Consider the following 16,187-nt stretch of genomic DNA (forward strand, 5'->3'; position numbering starts at 1 on the left):
GGATTACGTGGGATGTGATTTCCAACACCCTGGTATCGCATAAGGCTTTATAGTGCCATGTGGGGCTCACGAGTTGTGAAAAAGAAACAAGGCGCATTACTGCTGTGAGACGGGATGATGATTTTTTTTTCCTTCACTGGACGACTTAAACTTGTGAAAGTCACATCCTTCTATTGGATGAAGCAGCGAAATCCCGACATCGCACTGCTATCTCACCGGACTATACCATGCTTCTGCACATTGTGAATTATTTTGCCAGCTATTTTCATCTGAGGAAAAAAAAAACAGCAGTAGCGGTTTGCCAAGCGAGCTTGCAGAGAGCGAGGGAAAGAGAAAGTGAGGTAGATCAAGAGTCACATCTGCTCACTCCATCTTCACCAGGGATCCTTCCTCCTCTCTCTTTCTTTCCTTCTTTTTCTTCTTCATCATCACCTTCTCCTCATGCCCCATGACTTCATTAGGTGGAACGCTAGACATTAGATACAAAAAGACTCTTGAGAGCACTGGTAGAAATGTACCGGTATTTAGGTGAGAGGGTACACAAAGCACCCTTGGGTCCAATCGTAGCTAATCCCATCGCATTGACGCGCACGAGCCGGCGCGGCGACGCGAACGACATTCCGTGTGTATCCTTTAGCCAAACTGCGGCTCATCTCCCCTCGAACAAAAGGGTCATGATATCACGTCTGATGTATGGTAATGTTGTCTCATACACGATATCTGCAGTGAGTAAACAAGCGAATTTGAGTAGAGGAGGGTTAATATCTCCGGGTAGAGCGGTAAAGAATGATAACATTTACAAAATAGTCGATAGTACCATTGGATTCATTGGATGCTGCAGTGACTATAACATCAGATTGGAGGCACTATCACAGACAGTAATGCCAAATTCGTCAATGATGTCCTGAATAAGATATCTATGTTATTTCTCCATGATGAAATGTCCACAACAGCCCCTATTATCCCAAAGTATTCGTGTACATCTCGCAAATGTCATATCCGGTGTGTAGATGGCGAGGGATATCTGTATATTAAAGAAACTGCAAGCAAGTTTGTTAAAGACCGTAAACTATAAAAGCTTGTCACGTTGGACGTAAAAAAAAAAAAAAAAAAAACTGTTCTTGATTCATCGTACAATATCAGTGCATGTGATGTTTTTTATTTCTCTACTTTCTTTGTGCAACTATCTTGTGAAACACTGCACCCACTGCTGCGTGACGGTATATGCGATTTCTTAGATAAGACCATAGTAAGATTAAAGAGAATAACTTTCCCATCAATCTGTGCTATAACAAGGTTAAGAGTCAGTGGAAAGATTCCTTTTCGGATGTGGTCGGAGGAGACTTTAATGGATGATGCCTGGCATTGTTTGATATCTGAGATAATTGGTTAATGAGATATCACTGTCTTCAACCAACGAAGAGGATGTTCCCTCCTCTCCAGACCGGTAATGAAAATGCCAAATACTTTTTTCTTTCTTTTCTTCGAACTGCCAATTTGAATCGATAAACAGGTACCACAGACAATTACTGATACCTCGAGGAAAGTTCGATGTTCGGTAGTTCGGTCTTGTTTCTACCATTTCAAAATTAAATAATTTTCCCGTCGTTAGCTAATTGTAAGTACGATGGTGATTATAGTAGTGATGAAAGTAATGATGATTAATGATTTATCATTTTCTAGTAATACTAGTTTCAGACCGTTGTGGCTACTGGTCATGTTTTGATAGACTTGGGTGTAATTCCATCTTTAAAAAAAAAATACTGAAATCTCATTTTTCATGTAGTGATCATTATCATAACTACACAGTGATTAGTATCAACATAAGTGTGCAGTCATACTTTTGTTATCTACAGGAAAAGACGCTGAGTACGAAGATCTTGCGTAAGAATTGATAAGTTCATATGATTCAGTATGAAACCGGCCAAACTTTATGTCGTCTTACATATCAAGCGTATGAGTCCATTACTCCCATATATCAGTGAGCACATTCCTTGCAGTGTTGGGATGGGTTTATAATCATCGTAAATGGGTACCGTAGAAAGTGCAGGGAAAGAGGGCAAGATCAGGCGGTCTTCGGGGACTAGCATACATGCACGTGAACTTCGCCTACAAGCAGCCGAAGACATGTGGTAAGATCATCATCCTGTCTGAGGTTTCTATTGCGAGTGATTGCATCCCATGCATTGACACGCGAACTTAACGAAGTAAGCTACCCCTTCCCTCCGTCGTGCACCTTACCATGCTAGTCTGCCTCCTAGACGTCTTCTATCAACTTTCTGGCACTTCCGGCTTTCATCATAGTTCATATACGACTGCAAAAGCCGACATTGATAGCATCTTTCACTGTTCTGCTTTTGTAGAGTTTCCGCTTTAATTTGCGCTTTAAAGGTATTGTGTAAAAATGTTTCCCTTTAAGACATCTGCATGTATTTTATGATCCCATGATGATATGACACTATGGTCTCCAACCTACTATCTCGACTATTGCAGTACAGCTATTAAGAGAAATACGTTGAAAATGGTTGTCAAATGCTTCAAAAAAGTTTTTAAAAAATCAAAATGTGTTGGAATCGATTTACCATAATTACGTTTTCCTAGATTCGAAGTGTTTGACAAATAGTCAGAAATTCTTTATTGCAAGCAAGATTGTAAGAAATTCATATACTGTAGTGTTTCTTCGTTAATTTGACCATCCAGAAATTACTGAAGCGAGGCGGTATTCAGCTACATGAAAATGAACTAATCAACATCGAATCCTTGTTTTTAAAAAATAAAAATAAAATGATAATGATAGAAACAAAACTAAATAGAAAACGGTCTTGAAAGTGTAAACATACTGTTGCTATTATCAAGTAGCTTTAAACAGCAGCTAGTAACATCTTCCAGTCGCCGTACGAAGAAACATTTTAAATGTGTGGAGTTGGTATTAAGAAATGTTCATGGCAATACTGGATGAACTGAATTAACTTCTCAACGATATACCCGGATGCCTTCTGATGATGGTGAATGATGGTCTTTGCCTGTACAGTCATTGTGAGAATTACATGAAGAAAATGTCTTTGTAGTTAGTTGTTCATCAACCAAAAACAAATTCAGAATGTAAATCGTAAATATATACCATTAAAACAGGTCAGTCAAAAGCTGATTTCAAGCAGAGCTATAGGATTTCATGGCAATTCGTCACCGCACTATATGCGGTCTGTGGGCACTACAGGAGGAACCGTCATAACTGGCTTTTGTGTGATGTCAGTGAAATACATGAAGAAGCCCTACTAGCATGATGTTTAAAGGGGAAAGTTCTCCTTCATATTTAGTAAACACATAGCAATATTAGTGGAATGCATCAGTAAAATTTGAGGAAAATCGAACAATCTGTTCAAAAGTATTGAATGTATTCCGGGAATGTTAATAGTTTTGAATTTGACGCCGCCATCGCTGGATGAGAAGACTGTAGCAGCTCGTGACGTCACTACATGCATACAACGATATAAAGAAAGTAAAGAGAATTCCACAAAATATGTTTTTTTTTAATGAAAAGTAGGCTATTACGCATTGCTTCGACAACATACTGAATAAGGGTAGCATACTATTCCCCATGCCTTCAGAAAAAGTTAAGTCTGTAGCACTCTTATGCTAAAGAAAAAAATAAACTGTGTTGAATTTTCTTAACGTTTTCTGTGATATTATGGTTACGCTTTAACGTGACATCGTGAATTAGTCTTTTTATCTAGCGTTGTAATGACCGCACATGGACTTAACCAAAACTTCAAAAAATTCATGTCTTTTTAACAAAGTAAATATGGTCCAATGTTCCCAAAATTCCACTGATGTGTACTACTACTACTACTACTACTTATATGACATCATTTATTTCTACATGCGCTGAGCTCGCTATTTAGAGCCTAATACATTTACCCTTTAATGTCTGAGCAACATTTAAATCGTCAAAATGCCAGTCAAAATGCCATAATATACCATATATTTCTCCGACATTATACTGAGGTATTTACCTCATGTGGTATTTATGTAAAACCTCTTTGGAGAAATTTATTGTACATGTAGAAAAAGCACACCTCATATCAATTTTCAAACATTCCGCGAGGATTGGACCAGAGTAATACTGGTTGTCAAGGTTAATAATGATAATAACAATTTCCTTGCATGGGCTTTTTCACGCAAGAGTTAGGGTGTATCTCTCGCGTATGTCCGTGATGTCGGTGATAACCAGTAGATCGTCCTTCACGAGGTTACTCACTTGCGAGCAATGGACTGTGGTTTGTTGGTTTAACTTGTAAGAGGTTTGGTATCCTGTTACTACCAACATTAATGTCACCTCAAATCAGCTCCAGTGATGAGTGGCACAGGTGCATTGGAGGCAGATGGAACGCAACCCACTGCGTGTCATCATTGTGTTGCTTCTTTATAAAACTTTCTGATTCTCTCCCTCCCCCTCTCTCCTCAAAGTGTCTCTCTCTCTCCCTACCTATACCTATCTATCTAACTATCTATCTATTTATTTATCTATCTATCTATCTATCTATCTATCTATCTATCTATCTATCTATCTATCTATCTATCTATTGATCCCTTTCCCTCACCCTATCCGTCTACCCATTTATCTGTGCCGTTAGCTCTCATCTGTCTGTTATAGCCTTACCATTTGGCATTGTTTAATAGCTAGATATCTGTCTGTCCATCTGTCTCTCTACGTATCTTTTTGTCCAGCTGTTCATATTCATGATAGTTCTATGACCATGTACACAAGCACCTTCTCGTGTTGCTCTTTTTGCCGTTTAACCGAAATGGTTACCAAAAACAGTGTAATGTTAACGAATGCTAACACCAAACACGATTTAAAGTGATAGTTCCACACTATGTTAAAGTTACCCGGTATACCGTACAAGAGTGAACTATTGTATATATAACAGCAGAACAGCAACATAACAGCAAAGGGGTTTCATCAATATCGGACGCAATATTTAGTATTAAAAAAAAGTATTTGAGTCTTAAAGCTGCAAACAAACAGTGATATGAGTAAGTAAATAAGTGAGGTGATGATGTCATAATAGCATTACAAGTCTCCCACTGACCTGCACACAGAGCTTCAGGAGATTTCCCCCTTTTTAGGCCTATAGGCCTATATGACATTAGAAAGACAAACTTGTGCTGTGCAGTAATAATGATTGTTGGGGGAAAGGTTGCATGCAAGTGCCAATTTCTCGACCCCCCCCCCCAAAAAAAAAAAAAAAAAAAAAAATATATATATATATATATATATATATATATATATATGTATACTGTATAATACGTAATGTGCACATGTGTGGTTGCGACCAATATGACTATTCGTTAAACTTTCTTGTTTTATTATTATTGTTTTTTTAGTTTTGCGATGCTTCTACGATTCTATACATCTGATTTTACTGTACTGAGGTCAACCTGAATTTGAACTTGGAATTATTCTATACTGTCAGAAGCATTAACAGCCTAGGTCTATACTCAAGATATTCGCTACACATGAAAGAGTGATGGAAGAAGCCGTGGCTTTGCGTCTGATGTCTTTGCGAGCTTTCACCAATGTCTATGTTATGTAATGATAATACATTGTAACATGTACCCTTGATATATAGGGTCCACATATTGTAATAATCGAATCGATTCGAACTCGCGTTCTCCGATTGGGAGTCAGGAGTCTTATCCACTATGCCACAGATTCGTGAGTTTCAGCATATCATTATTGACACATAAGGCATCGTAATTGCTGGCTCATAAGTGGCCACATCACTATAGGCTGTGACAAGTTTTTTGGTTTTTTTTTTTCAATTCACGATTTTATCATAAATATGATTATCTGTTGCTAATGATATTATAGTTTTTAATGACGTTCAAGTTTGAGCGATCCTTTCACGGTCACGTGGTAGTCAGAAAGCGCTCTGTTTTGTCACCGCAAATCTGTCGCTTCCCCGCTTCAATATTGTGCCTGCAGTGTCAATTATTTTGTATTATTCCATGTATTTTTTTTTCATTCATTCATTTTAACTCAAACACCTTGATTCGATTGGAATCTTTGCAGGAACTTTGACGATCTTAGAAGATTTATACCACTGTAGATGATTTCAGAGAGAATGCTTGTTACCTGACGCTCTAACTCCTCGCAACGTCGTCTTTGATATTTTTTCCAACCAATTCATATCACACTTCTTATGACATTTTCCAACATGCTACTTGAATGATGCACTCGCAGCTCCCCAGCTCAGTGAAGGGAGATGACAGTCTCCACCTCCCTGCATGCTCAATGTGAAATTCCACCAACGTTCTTACTTCAGGCCCTCCTTCCTCCTGTCAAGAAAGCGAAAGATCGTTGACCTTCCTCGCTCAAAATGTTTGTTTGACCAGGATCACATGTCTCCCGCCTCCTCGCCATTACCCAGACATTAAAATAAGCTTTCTTGAGAGTTCGTATCAGTAGCGGAAATTGCGTCGTAAGGTCGCGGGGTTTTACTATTGGCAAGTCCCGTTCGTAATCCGCCACCAACGGCTTTACTCATTTTTTTCCAGTTTCAGCCGACAAGTTTGCGAGATTTCCTCTTTCCCCGTTATGCCCCATGAAATACACGCCAATATGTAGAGCTGTGCAATACCCACTCCTTGTATGTGCTTACTTTCTTGGTTACAAAGTAACCCAAACCATCCAGTTATAGGTTGTATGTAACTTCTCGACAACTGTTTTAATTGCTTTAAATGTGAATCTTAGACTTTTGTTCCTTGACTATATCGTTTAAAGCATTATTGTGAGAAGTGACTTTGTAAAGCTAGTGTTCCAGTCGCCAAAATAGTTATGTTATCACCCTATCATATTACGCTATGTCACGATGATGAATTTCAATGCAAAAATATGTTTGAACTCTCCTGTTACGTTTGCAGCCTGTATACCCGTTTTATGAAGAATGAGATATTACTAAAAGAAAACGTTCATTTGAGTCATGCTATTCATCCTTACGTTTATCAAACCTCATGCTTCAGATTGGTGCACGTCACGAGCTCGACACTCACGAGTGACGCATCCCATGAGTCATACAGCCCATGAATTGTACAACCCACCAGTCATACAGCCCGTGACTTATACAGACCACGAGTCATACAGCAACATAGGCCCACGAGCTGCACGGTCCACCAGCTCGACACTAGGCAAATAAGCCCGTGAAGACACACACACACACACACACACACACACACACACACACACATACACACACACACACACACACACAGAACACGAGACCGACATTACGCAGTGTCGGTCTCGTAGGCCTTATTTGCCAAGTGTCGAGCTCATGGGCTGTATGACTCGTGGACCATTTTTCAATGTCGAGTTCGTGGGCTGTATGACTCGTGGATATCAAGCTCGTGGGATGACCCCGCTTCAGATACATGGTAATTGTGCTGTGATCTTGCTGCAAAATGTGAAAATGACATCTGAGTCAGCATGATCCTGTCAGTCACTATCAAGTGAAGATATGGAGATGTTCTTCCCGTACTGAGAAGATAAGCCTCTATCTTCCGTGATCCATGCACTGACACGCGGAGATGTCGAATGCCAAGAGCGCCACTCTGCAGTGAGGAGAACAGGTTAAAAAAAGGAGAAAAACATTGCAACGTCAGTATAATTTACTGGTGATCATATTATGACACAATTTCTTTTTCTACATAACTTTTGACATAGTTCAATCCCTATGTAGTACTTCAATTCGAGACATAACTCCTCGTAAAAAACTCGAATGAGCAATCTTTACATACTGCCAAGTTATGTTCTATATAGGAACAATATGTTTCATCACATAGGTCTGTCAACTATCATAATCTATAGATATGGAGTAAGACAAGCACTTTAAGCCAAGAGTTTCCTTAAAATCTTCTCTTCTGTCGAACATGACCTGGAAAATGCGTAGCGAAGCAGACCTTTCTTTGTAATTACAGCCGTTTGCACGGCACAAGAACTGAGGTTATTTACACTATGCAATTGGGGTAAATATTAAAGGTACACTAGTTTAAAAAAAAGAAAGAGAAGACTGAGCTTCGATTATTACTATCACTCAGTTTGGAAAAAGTTTGCCGTGACACTTGCCACCACACCATCTCGGGGGAGAGAGGGAGAGAGCGATGGAGAGAGAAACTGTACGGCGTATCTCGGCGATCCTCATCAGACATATCATAAACAAAGAGGATTATAATCAAGTGCGCAGGAGTTATGGAGACTGTTGTCACTACGCCTAATTTGTATCCTGTCCCTCCTAAGTCATTGGATTCAAGCAGTGATTACAACGAGGGTAATGATGCGAATGTAACAACCCTCAAACGAACTCCTCGTCTGAAAGCAGCGTAGACGTCAGCGGTTATCGTGTATATACAAATATTACGTAAACCTTTGTCTCCATTGCCCATATATTTCGGTAGTTGACAGATTGGCACGAGCGAAACTTGAGTGTGTGGCCGCTTTCTACATTCTAGGTAACTTGCAAATACCGGTACTCTGTCAATCACGTGTCAAACCTGTTCAATGACAATGACAATGAACTGTGGCTAACGCGGTATTAATCCTGAAATGTTTGTTCATCATCGCCGTCGCCTGCATGTATGGAGGAGAGTGACAAGTCAACGCTCGTCACAATCTCATAATTGCCCACGATACGTATACATCACCAGTGAACCCCACATGCCCATGAGGATCCGTACGTAAAAGAACTAAGCGAAATACAGGTCGTCATTTGTTTGTTTGTTTGGGTTTTTTTTTTTCTTTTTTTGGGGGGGGGGGCGGGAGGCTCCATATCTTGAATTTGCAAGCGAAACAAGTTGACTAGCTGCCACGATACTCCACGATAGAGAACTTGAAATGATCAAAGTACGCTCCCATATTTGTTTGCATCTGTCTGAGGTAAAATGATTTCCAACAGCTTGCTGGGGGACTACTAATGAAACTATTGGTTTTGTGAGGCCACATGTCACTTGGCCGTTTATCAGTAATATCGTCGAACATTTTGAGACCAAATGATGACAGGTATAATGTCAGTTCGAACAAGCTTGTTCAGTTGACATTCATGTATAACAATGAATTAATATATGACAATGTATGACAATTACATTCATTTATATGACAAAGAAATGCAGAAATAAAATAAATTAATCCAAATAATGGTACTTCCCTCCACCTCAATCTGTAATCTGGCTGTGAAGTGTGGTGTGTAGGGTTATACATGTTCTGACGATAACAATTGTGTGTATTTTATAGTTTCCTGACTTGGCATCTTCGAATATTATGACATTTTTGCTATTTTGTTTGTTTAATTTGGCTGTGGTCATTAATTGACGTCAAATTCACTTCAGAGCTTAGAATATTTATGCCAGATCTTTTTATTTTTCTAGTCCATATCTGCATAATATCTTTCTTTGCTCAGTTTTTTTTTTTAAACTAGGTCATAGTTATGCTAAATGTGTTTTATTCAAGCAGTCCCACCTCCCTGATTCAAGCCACAACTCGCTTTGTAGCAACAGGGAGGTGGTCCTCCCCGGTAGCGATGATACCTCATTAGATTAAACTTCATTATCTTCAGTTAATTAGCCTCGACTACAAGTATTCACACTAGACACATTGCACTGAAGCTGCGCATGCATATACCCAAAATCAGGGCTGGAAGGTCGGTCGTCTGATAGCTCGTGGCGCGTTCTGCTGGCAAGATGCTTCCAGTTGATAAGACACAACCAACTGACCAACGCTTGATCGCAGCTGGGTGGTCACTGGCGCCGTGTTTTGTTTTGTTTTTTTCCAGTTTGTATGCGTCATGCGTCGCTATGGTTCCACGATTTCTTGACACGGAACACTCTACTCTCTGTTATCCTCGCTTGCATTTTTGCTAACTTCCTCTTTGTCTTGCTCCCCTCCCCATTACCAAATTGATTTTGAATTATTCTCTCCAACATTATAACCATGTGTTAAAAAACAGATACATTTACAACGCGTTTAAGTAAGTTTTTTTTTTGCTTGTTTCTTTATTCACTTTCAACATGGCATCGTGTCTACATCAGTGTCAGCCTACGTTATATTCATTTGTCCTGTTAAGAAATGTGTTACAGTGAAGGGGAGACATTCCGAAAGAAAATTATACAATAGACATTACCAGTAGGCCTACATGTGGTAGAAATAGGTATGTAACATGTTTCAGCGTTGCTTGCCGTCTTCCAGATCGGCGATATGACGAGAGTTTTTCTAAAAATGTAAGATTAATGACAGGATTAGGGTTTCGCTCTAGATTTCAATGCTTAGTGTCTGCATTGTACAATCAATGATGAAAACGTAAAATACAAGAGAGTAATAACGTTAGTGGGCAAAGCCACTCTTTTTTCGTGTGCTCTCAGTGGCACGCACTGTGGACGGGAACGCCACCTGTTGAGGATAGTATACACATTTTCAAAAACGGAGCATACACCACCAATATTAGAGGCAGCTATTGAAATCACATCCAGGAAATTATTCGCTCACTTGGTAGCCCAAGAAGCGTTTAATAATCGCTTTCCTTTTGTCTGCTGGGCGTGTCAGAATCACGTTTTGGTTGATATATGTCCCGATTGTTGACAGAACAACTTGCCGTGGATTGCCCCTATATAGTAACCGTTAAGTACATGTAAACCGTCTGGCTTGGTTGGTCAGTGTGTAAACACGTGAGCAAACGATGGCTTAGCCATAAGTAAACATTTCATGGAAAATCAAAATTTAGAAATCAAGTAACTGATCTGCGTGAATGTGTACAAGCTGAAAAGGGGGAGTGTAGTTACTGTTTATTACATCTTTAAAAAAAAGAAATCTATACTCCATGCCCTTGAACCGAAAACCATTTACTGCTAGCCGTGTATATGCATCTTAACGTTGGTATTTTCACATATACTACTTGTCTTTAGAGACTGTTATCCGAAATCTCAATGTCATGGCAAAATTTGTCATTTTGATTTAAGTGCACTTCGGCGTTCCTTTGGTCCAAGGAGATTCGGGACAGAATGTTTTGGGCAGACTATGTATATTCGACAATGCCTTCATGAGGTTTACTGGGTAGAAGCCTTGTGGGCAACTCAGATATTCCAAGACAAAAAATAAGAAAAGAAACCGTATTACTTCCGGATGTATCATGAAAATCTCGTCTTAGATCGTGATGAATCATTTTCACCGCGACTTGATGCTCATAAAAGAGCTTTGGGTATGACTGCAAAATACACTGAAAGCGGAAACAGAAAAGTATAGACAAGTCGGTCATTCTGAGGTAGGCTTACATTGCGGCTCTAATCATAAGTGGTATAGTTATAGTGATGAGTATGTTTTCTTTCTGCGATTGTAGATATATATTGTTCTGTTATATGTGTCTGTGCATGTTTATACATGTATTCGTAAGGAGGGAAGTAAGAAAAGATAGAATAAGGGTAAGAAGCGGAAGAAGGGAGGACTTTGGAAGGGAAGAAAAATGCCAGAAGAAAAGAGCGGTGGCAAGGTTGTTGAGCCTTCAAGCTGTAGTACAAGGTATAGAAACCCTCCTTTTCCACTTCCCCGCTTCGAGCACTGCTCAAACATAGTGCGTGGTGTCGATCACTCGTTTATCACTTATGCAAATTTCCTCCACTCTCGGCAGAAATGACTGACAGAACCCTACTTCGATGTATAAGCAACGGCTGAACTAATTAGTGTTCCTTTACGTTGAAACAGCGTTTCTGGCATGTTGCAATCAGCTATGACTTTGAGCAAGGCGTTCGGCTCTGTCATATCATTAGTACTTAGCTGTGTACACTTTTAATCGAGAGTGTAACGGATAATAGAGGAATCGCGGGAACCTCGTTATATTAACGGATTCTGTCGATAACTAGACGCAGAAACTTAAGTGTAATAAGAAGGGAATCGAATTGTTTCCTTCTTTTACCCTCAAAAATTTTAACGTCGTTGCAAAGTTTGCGAGACCACATGAGAGTTCTTTCTTCTCATGCTAGAGAGAAAGTTATGACAAATGCACGGTGACTCACCCGTCTAGAGCTTTATCTCATAAAAATGTGGAAAACTCTTGAAATTACACTCTGTACATGTAGTAGTGTTGGGCCAGACTTAAACTCTATAGAAATGCCAAAGATCCAAAGATCCATACATTCACTGGAACCAATCATTCTTCATTTTCTACTCAAGCCACTGTGAACCAATGATCAAAGCATTTTCTACTCTCTCCATAAGCAATCTATATTTGCTTCTGTTCACACAATTAGTCTCTAGGACTGTGAACACTGTTATGACACAAAATAAAATAATACAAAACAAAAACAAAAACACCCTGAAATCTTTGTGCAAGATTAACATTCACATACCCATCCAGGAATTTGAGTACATGGTAAATCTTAGTAAAACCCTGTTATGCATTGTATATTCACCTACAAATTGGCCACTAGGTAGTACAAAATGCCTGGCAGGTATCCAGTGGTAAGTACATGTATGAGCTCCTCCCATTCATGGACAGTACTAATGGAAGGAATAGCATTTCCTTCACTACAGAAAAAAATATCTGTAAATTAGGATTATTGTGCGTATATCTATATACAGATACAAATATATACCACGGGTATATACACACAAAAAGTCGTGTGAGATTGTCTGTCAGTGTAAGTGACAAATCATTGTGCATTTTAGAAACACACACACACACACACACACATTCTTCTGATTGTTGAGATGGGTGAGGAACTTATAACTACCAGTATACTATTCCAAACTGGAGTGAAATCATTGTGCAGGATTAAAATCACATACCTATCCATGAATACAAGTACCCGGTAATCTTTGTAAAACCCTGTTATACATATTCACCTGCAAGGTGGCAGTTGGCAATAGGCAGTAAAAAATGTTTGGGAGGTATCTACACAGATACAAATATACATTGAGCAAACCAAAAGTTGTGTGTGATTGTCTATCAGTCCAACTGACAAATCGGCAAGTATTTTCAAATCAAGGCACATTCTACTGGTAGGTGAGATGGGTGATGAATTTATAACTACCATTATACCATTCCCAACTGGAGTGGGGAGTCCATTACATCACTGCATACTGGATGTTGCCCCTCCTGGAATCCCGCCAGTCCAGGTAGATGCTTGTCGGCCAGTAGAAGAGGGCTGTCGCAGCACACAGGACGGCACAGCCCCTGAAGAGGTTCCTGGCTCCAAACAGGTGGTAGACAACACCTCCCACTAGGGATCCTAGACCCTCTCCTGAAGACAGAGTTTGAGATTTAAGGAAGTAGAAAGGAAGAAAGGAAAGGAGGAATAATAGGAGAAAACAAAAAGAGCCCTTTAACACCTATGCAATTGTTCCCACATTACAAGTATGTTACATTACAAGTATGTTTGGGTCAAACTTATTAAAGCCAAAACCTATTCCTCAAGAGTTGCTCGACATACATCTTCCATCTCGTGGAATTTGCTCACAAGACTTCAAAAGGGTCTACCAAAACACTCACCCAGCCGATGTGATTTGCCAGGATGAGTTGTTTCAGTGGATTTTGAGGTTAAAAGTGTAGAATAATATCAATTGAAGTGCAGAACTTTTATTCCACAATAGCCCTCTTGGCTCAGCATTAGGGAGCTTTAGATTTTAGACGCGCGGACGTTCAAAGGAAAAAAACATGGTCTGAGCTTGCCCAGTAGCGCGCGTAAAGTCAATCTATTTTTAGCTTGCGTCGCCCGAGTTGTTTACTACGCGAACTGGGCTATTTTCACGTCCGCACAGTTTGCGACGTAGAGAGCTTCTTCATGTACTGATCATATGGGGGCGCGATTTTATTTTTTATACTTTGCATCCCAGCGTAATCTAAAGCTACTTTTCCACACGACGCAGGAAGAGGAGAATGCCAGCGCAAGCGTCGGCTCAAACGTCCGCGCGTCAAAATCTAAAGCTCCCTATTGTTAGTAGGTAGAACTCAAGGTGACAATCAAACGTTCCTTAGGATTTTTTTTTTTTCTAACAAGCTCCATGCAATTCACTCCAGTATGGAAGATTGGCGAGTACTGCTGTGGCCAGAGTTATGATCGATTATAGAAAATTACATCTGAGCAACCACAATTGTGTATGTTCTTTCAATAGACCGTCATACTTTTAGCAAACCCCTCTAAGTAATATTTTGCAGTTACCAAACTGCACCAAACTGCACATTTCTAATGTGTATGTGTACACTTCTAGAATACACTTTGAATTTGACTCCAGCATTAAAATTTCACACATGCACAAACCAATAAACGAAAATTGCGCAGTCATTTGATCAATGCTGAAAGTTACACGACAAAAGGAGACGAAAAAACACTTACCTAGTCCACACTTTATGCCATACGCCACAGACTGCATAGTTGTTCTTGTGTTGTGCGGAGTGATCAAGGCAATGTATGATGTACATGCTGGCCATAGGGCTCCATATGTAATGCCATGCAGCAGCTCTACTGGTAGGATTAGCCACGGGTTCTGGAGGAAAGAGTATGCCACAAATCGGATGACATAGCAGAACAACGTCAAGACGAACACCCCTCGATGGCTCAACTTCTCGATGATCTGGCGGGCAAAAAACATGAAGGGGACTTCCGACATGCAGGTGAAGGTCAGCGTTAGGCCCATGACAGTGTGCGTCCCCGACAACTCAGCCAGGAATAGGAACTGATAGGTGCTGATGACTCCAACACAAACCCCCGAAATGAACATGACATACAGGAACACCAGCACCTTTGCCTTTCTGAGCAAACTTCCAAGGTTTCTGGTGAGCGACTCCGGGGGACGATGGTCAGGAAACTTCATCCTCATGGCTGGTATGACCGTCAGAAGTACCACTACGACAAAAACGATAAATGCGGGAAGGTATCTGTTGAACGAATCTGGGTACGCCGATGCGTAGGCATCGATCATTACGCCAGAAAGTGGAGCGAACACACCCCATGCGACGCCTCCCCAGAGTCGCTGATGTCCGTATTCGACCTGCTCTCCTTTATCGTTTGCCTCCTTGATCATCGCCATGGTCGCCGCATCAAGGAGTGGAAAGGACGGGTTGGAGATGAATTGACCAATGACGATGATGGCAAGCATTATTGCAAACGTTTGCACGTTCTTGTCGCTGCTGACCCCTGATGGGGGCTGTGGAGTCGTCACTGGTGTCGGCGTTTTTTCTGAAGTTGTTTTCAAAGGCATTTGTTGTCTTGTAATTTGTAGTGTAAAAAATTTGTGAGCTAAAGAATGGTTATTGCACAAGGCTGGCAAAGAGGGTATAGTGTCTATATGCAGACAAAGTCCTTTGGAGGCCAATGTGGCCAAAAACTGCTGTTCATCTCTGGGACACAATGCAACCTCATCAACATAACAGCATGTGGTATTAGAGCTATTGCAAATGAGCCCTGCTTGTTGCTTTCTGGTAAGCGACTTGCACCCAGTGTAAGAGAGCAGAGATTGTGTTGCAAGGCTGGGACTATCATCACACGCCTTACAAGAGAGCAAACAAACCTGTTGATGCGAGTCATTGTTATTCAGAATTGCACACACAGCGTGAGTTGTAAGCGTGAATTCACCATGACTGTCACCGTTTTTGGTGGTATGAGGAGGGATCCACTCCATACCTACATTGTTTGTGATGTTGGACCACGGAACAGTGCTGTTTCCATGGTTTAGGAGCGGCACGAACACTCCACTCCCGTACACAAGGCCGGTCCCGATTATACTGCACAGCAAGATCAGCCTGTGCTTGCTGTACTTGTCTGCCAGGCTGCCACCGATGGGGGATGCGAACAAGCCCACAAAGGGTTCCAGGCCCTTGACGACCCCAACCTGGAGTGGATTCAACCCCACGTAGAAGAGGTAGACGGGCAAGAATGGCAGAAGGCTCACCATCCCTGCAAGACAAAACAAGACATCTAGTCAACACATTATATATAACATATATTTCACAATGCATTGGGATTTGGACAACAAATTTTATGAGTGGTAGTACTGGTACCGGGGTAGAGTAACCTGGAGGATTTTGTCAACCATTTCGTTAGTACCGGTATTTCTGACAAATTGTTTTAAGCTACTGAAATCCTTGCATCTGATTGGCCGAGAGAAAATTTGTCAAAAACAAACGAACAAATATGTTCCAAGATGC

At 40.6% G+C, this 16,187-nt stretch overlaps 1 protein-coding gene across 1 annotated transcript; it reads right to left on the minus strand.

The window, feature by feature from the left end:
* Window positions 1–12,875: 12,875 nt before the first annotated feature.
* On the minus strand, window positions 12,876–15,936 carry LOC139715044 (major facilitator superfamily domain-containing protein 6-like; the record flags this gene model as incomplete). The annotated part of the gene is made up of 2 exons (XM_071626669.1): window positions 12,876–13,284; window positions 14,377–15,936. Coding segments are annotated over 2 exons (1,736 nt in total), but the record flags the coding sequence as incomplete, so codon positions are not given.
* Window positions 15,937–16,187: the final 251 nt, after the last annotated feature.

This window comes from Diadema antillarum, unplaced genomic scaffold, assembly GCF_040938485.1.
Source record: "Diadema antillarum isolate AM-2024a unplaced genomic scaffold, OU_Dant_1.0 seq00002678_RagTag, whole genome shotgun sequence".
Taxonomy (NCBI): Eukaryota; Metazoa; Echinodermata; class Echinoidea; order Diadematoida; family Diadematidae; genus Diadema; species Diadema antillarum.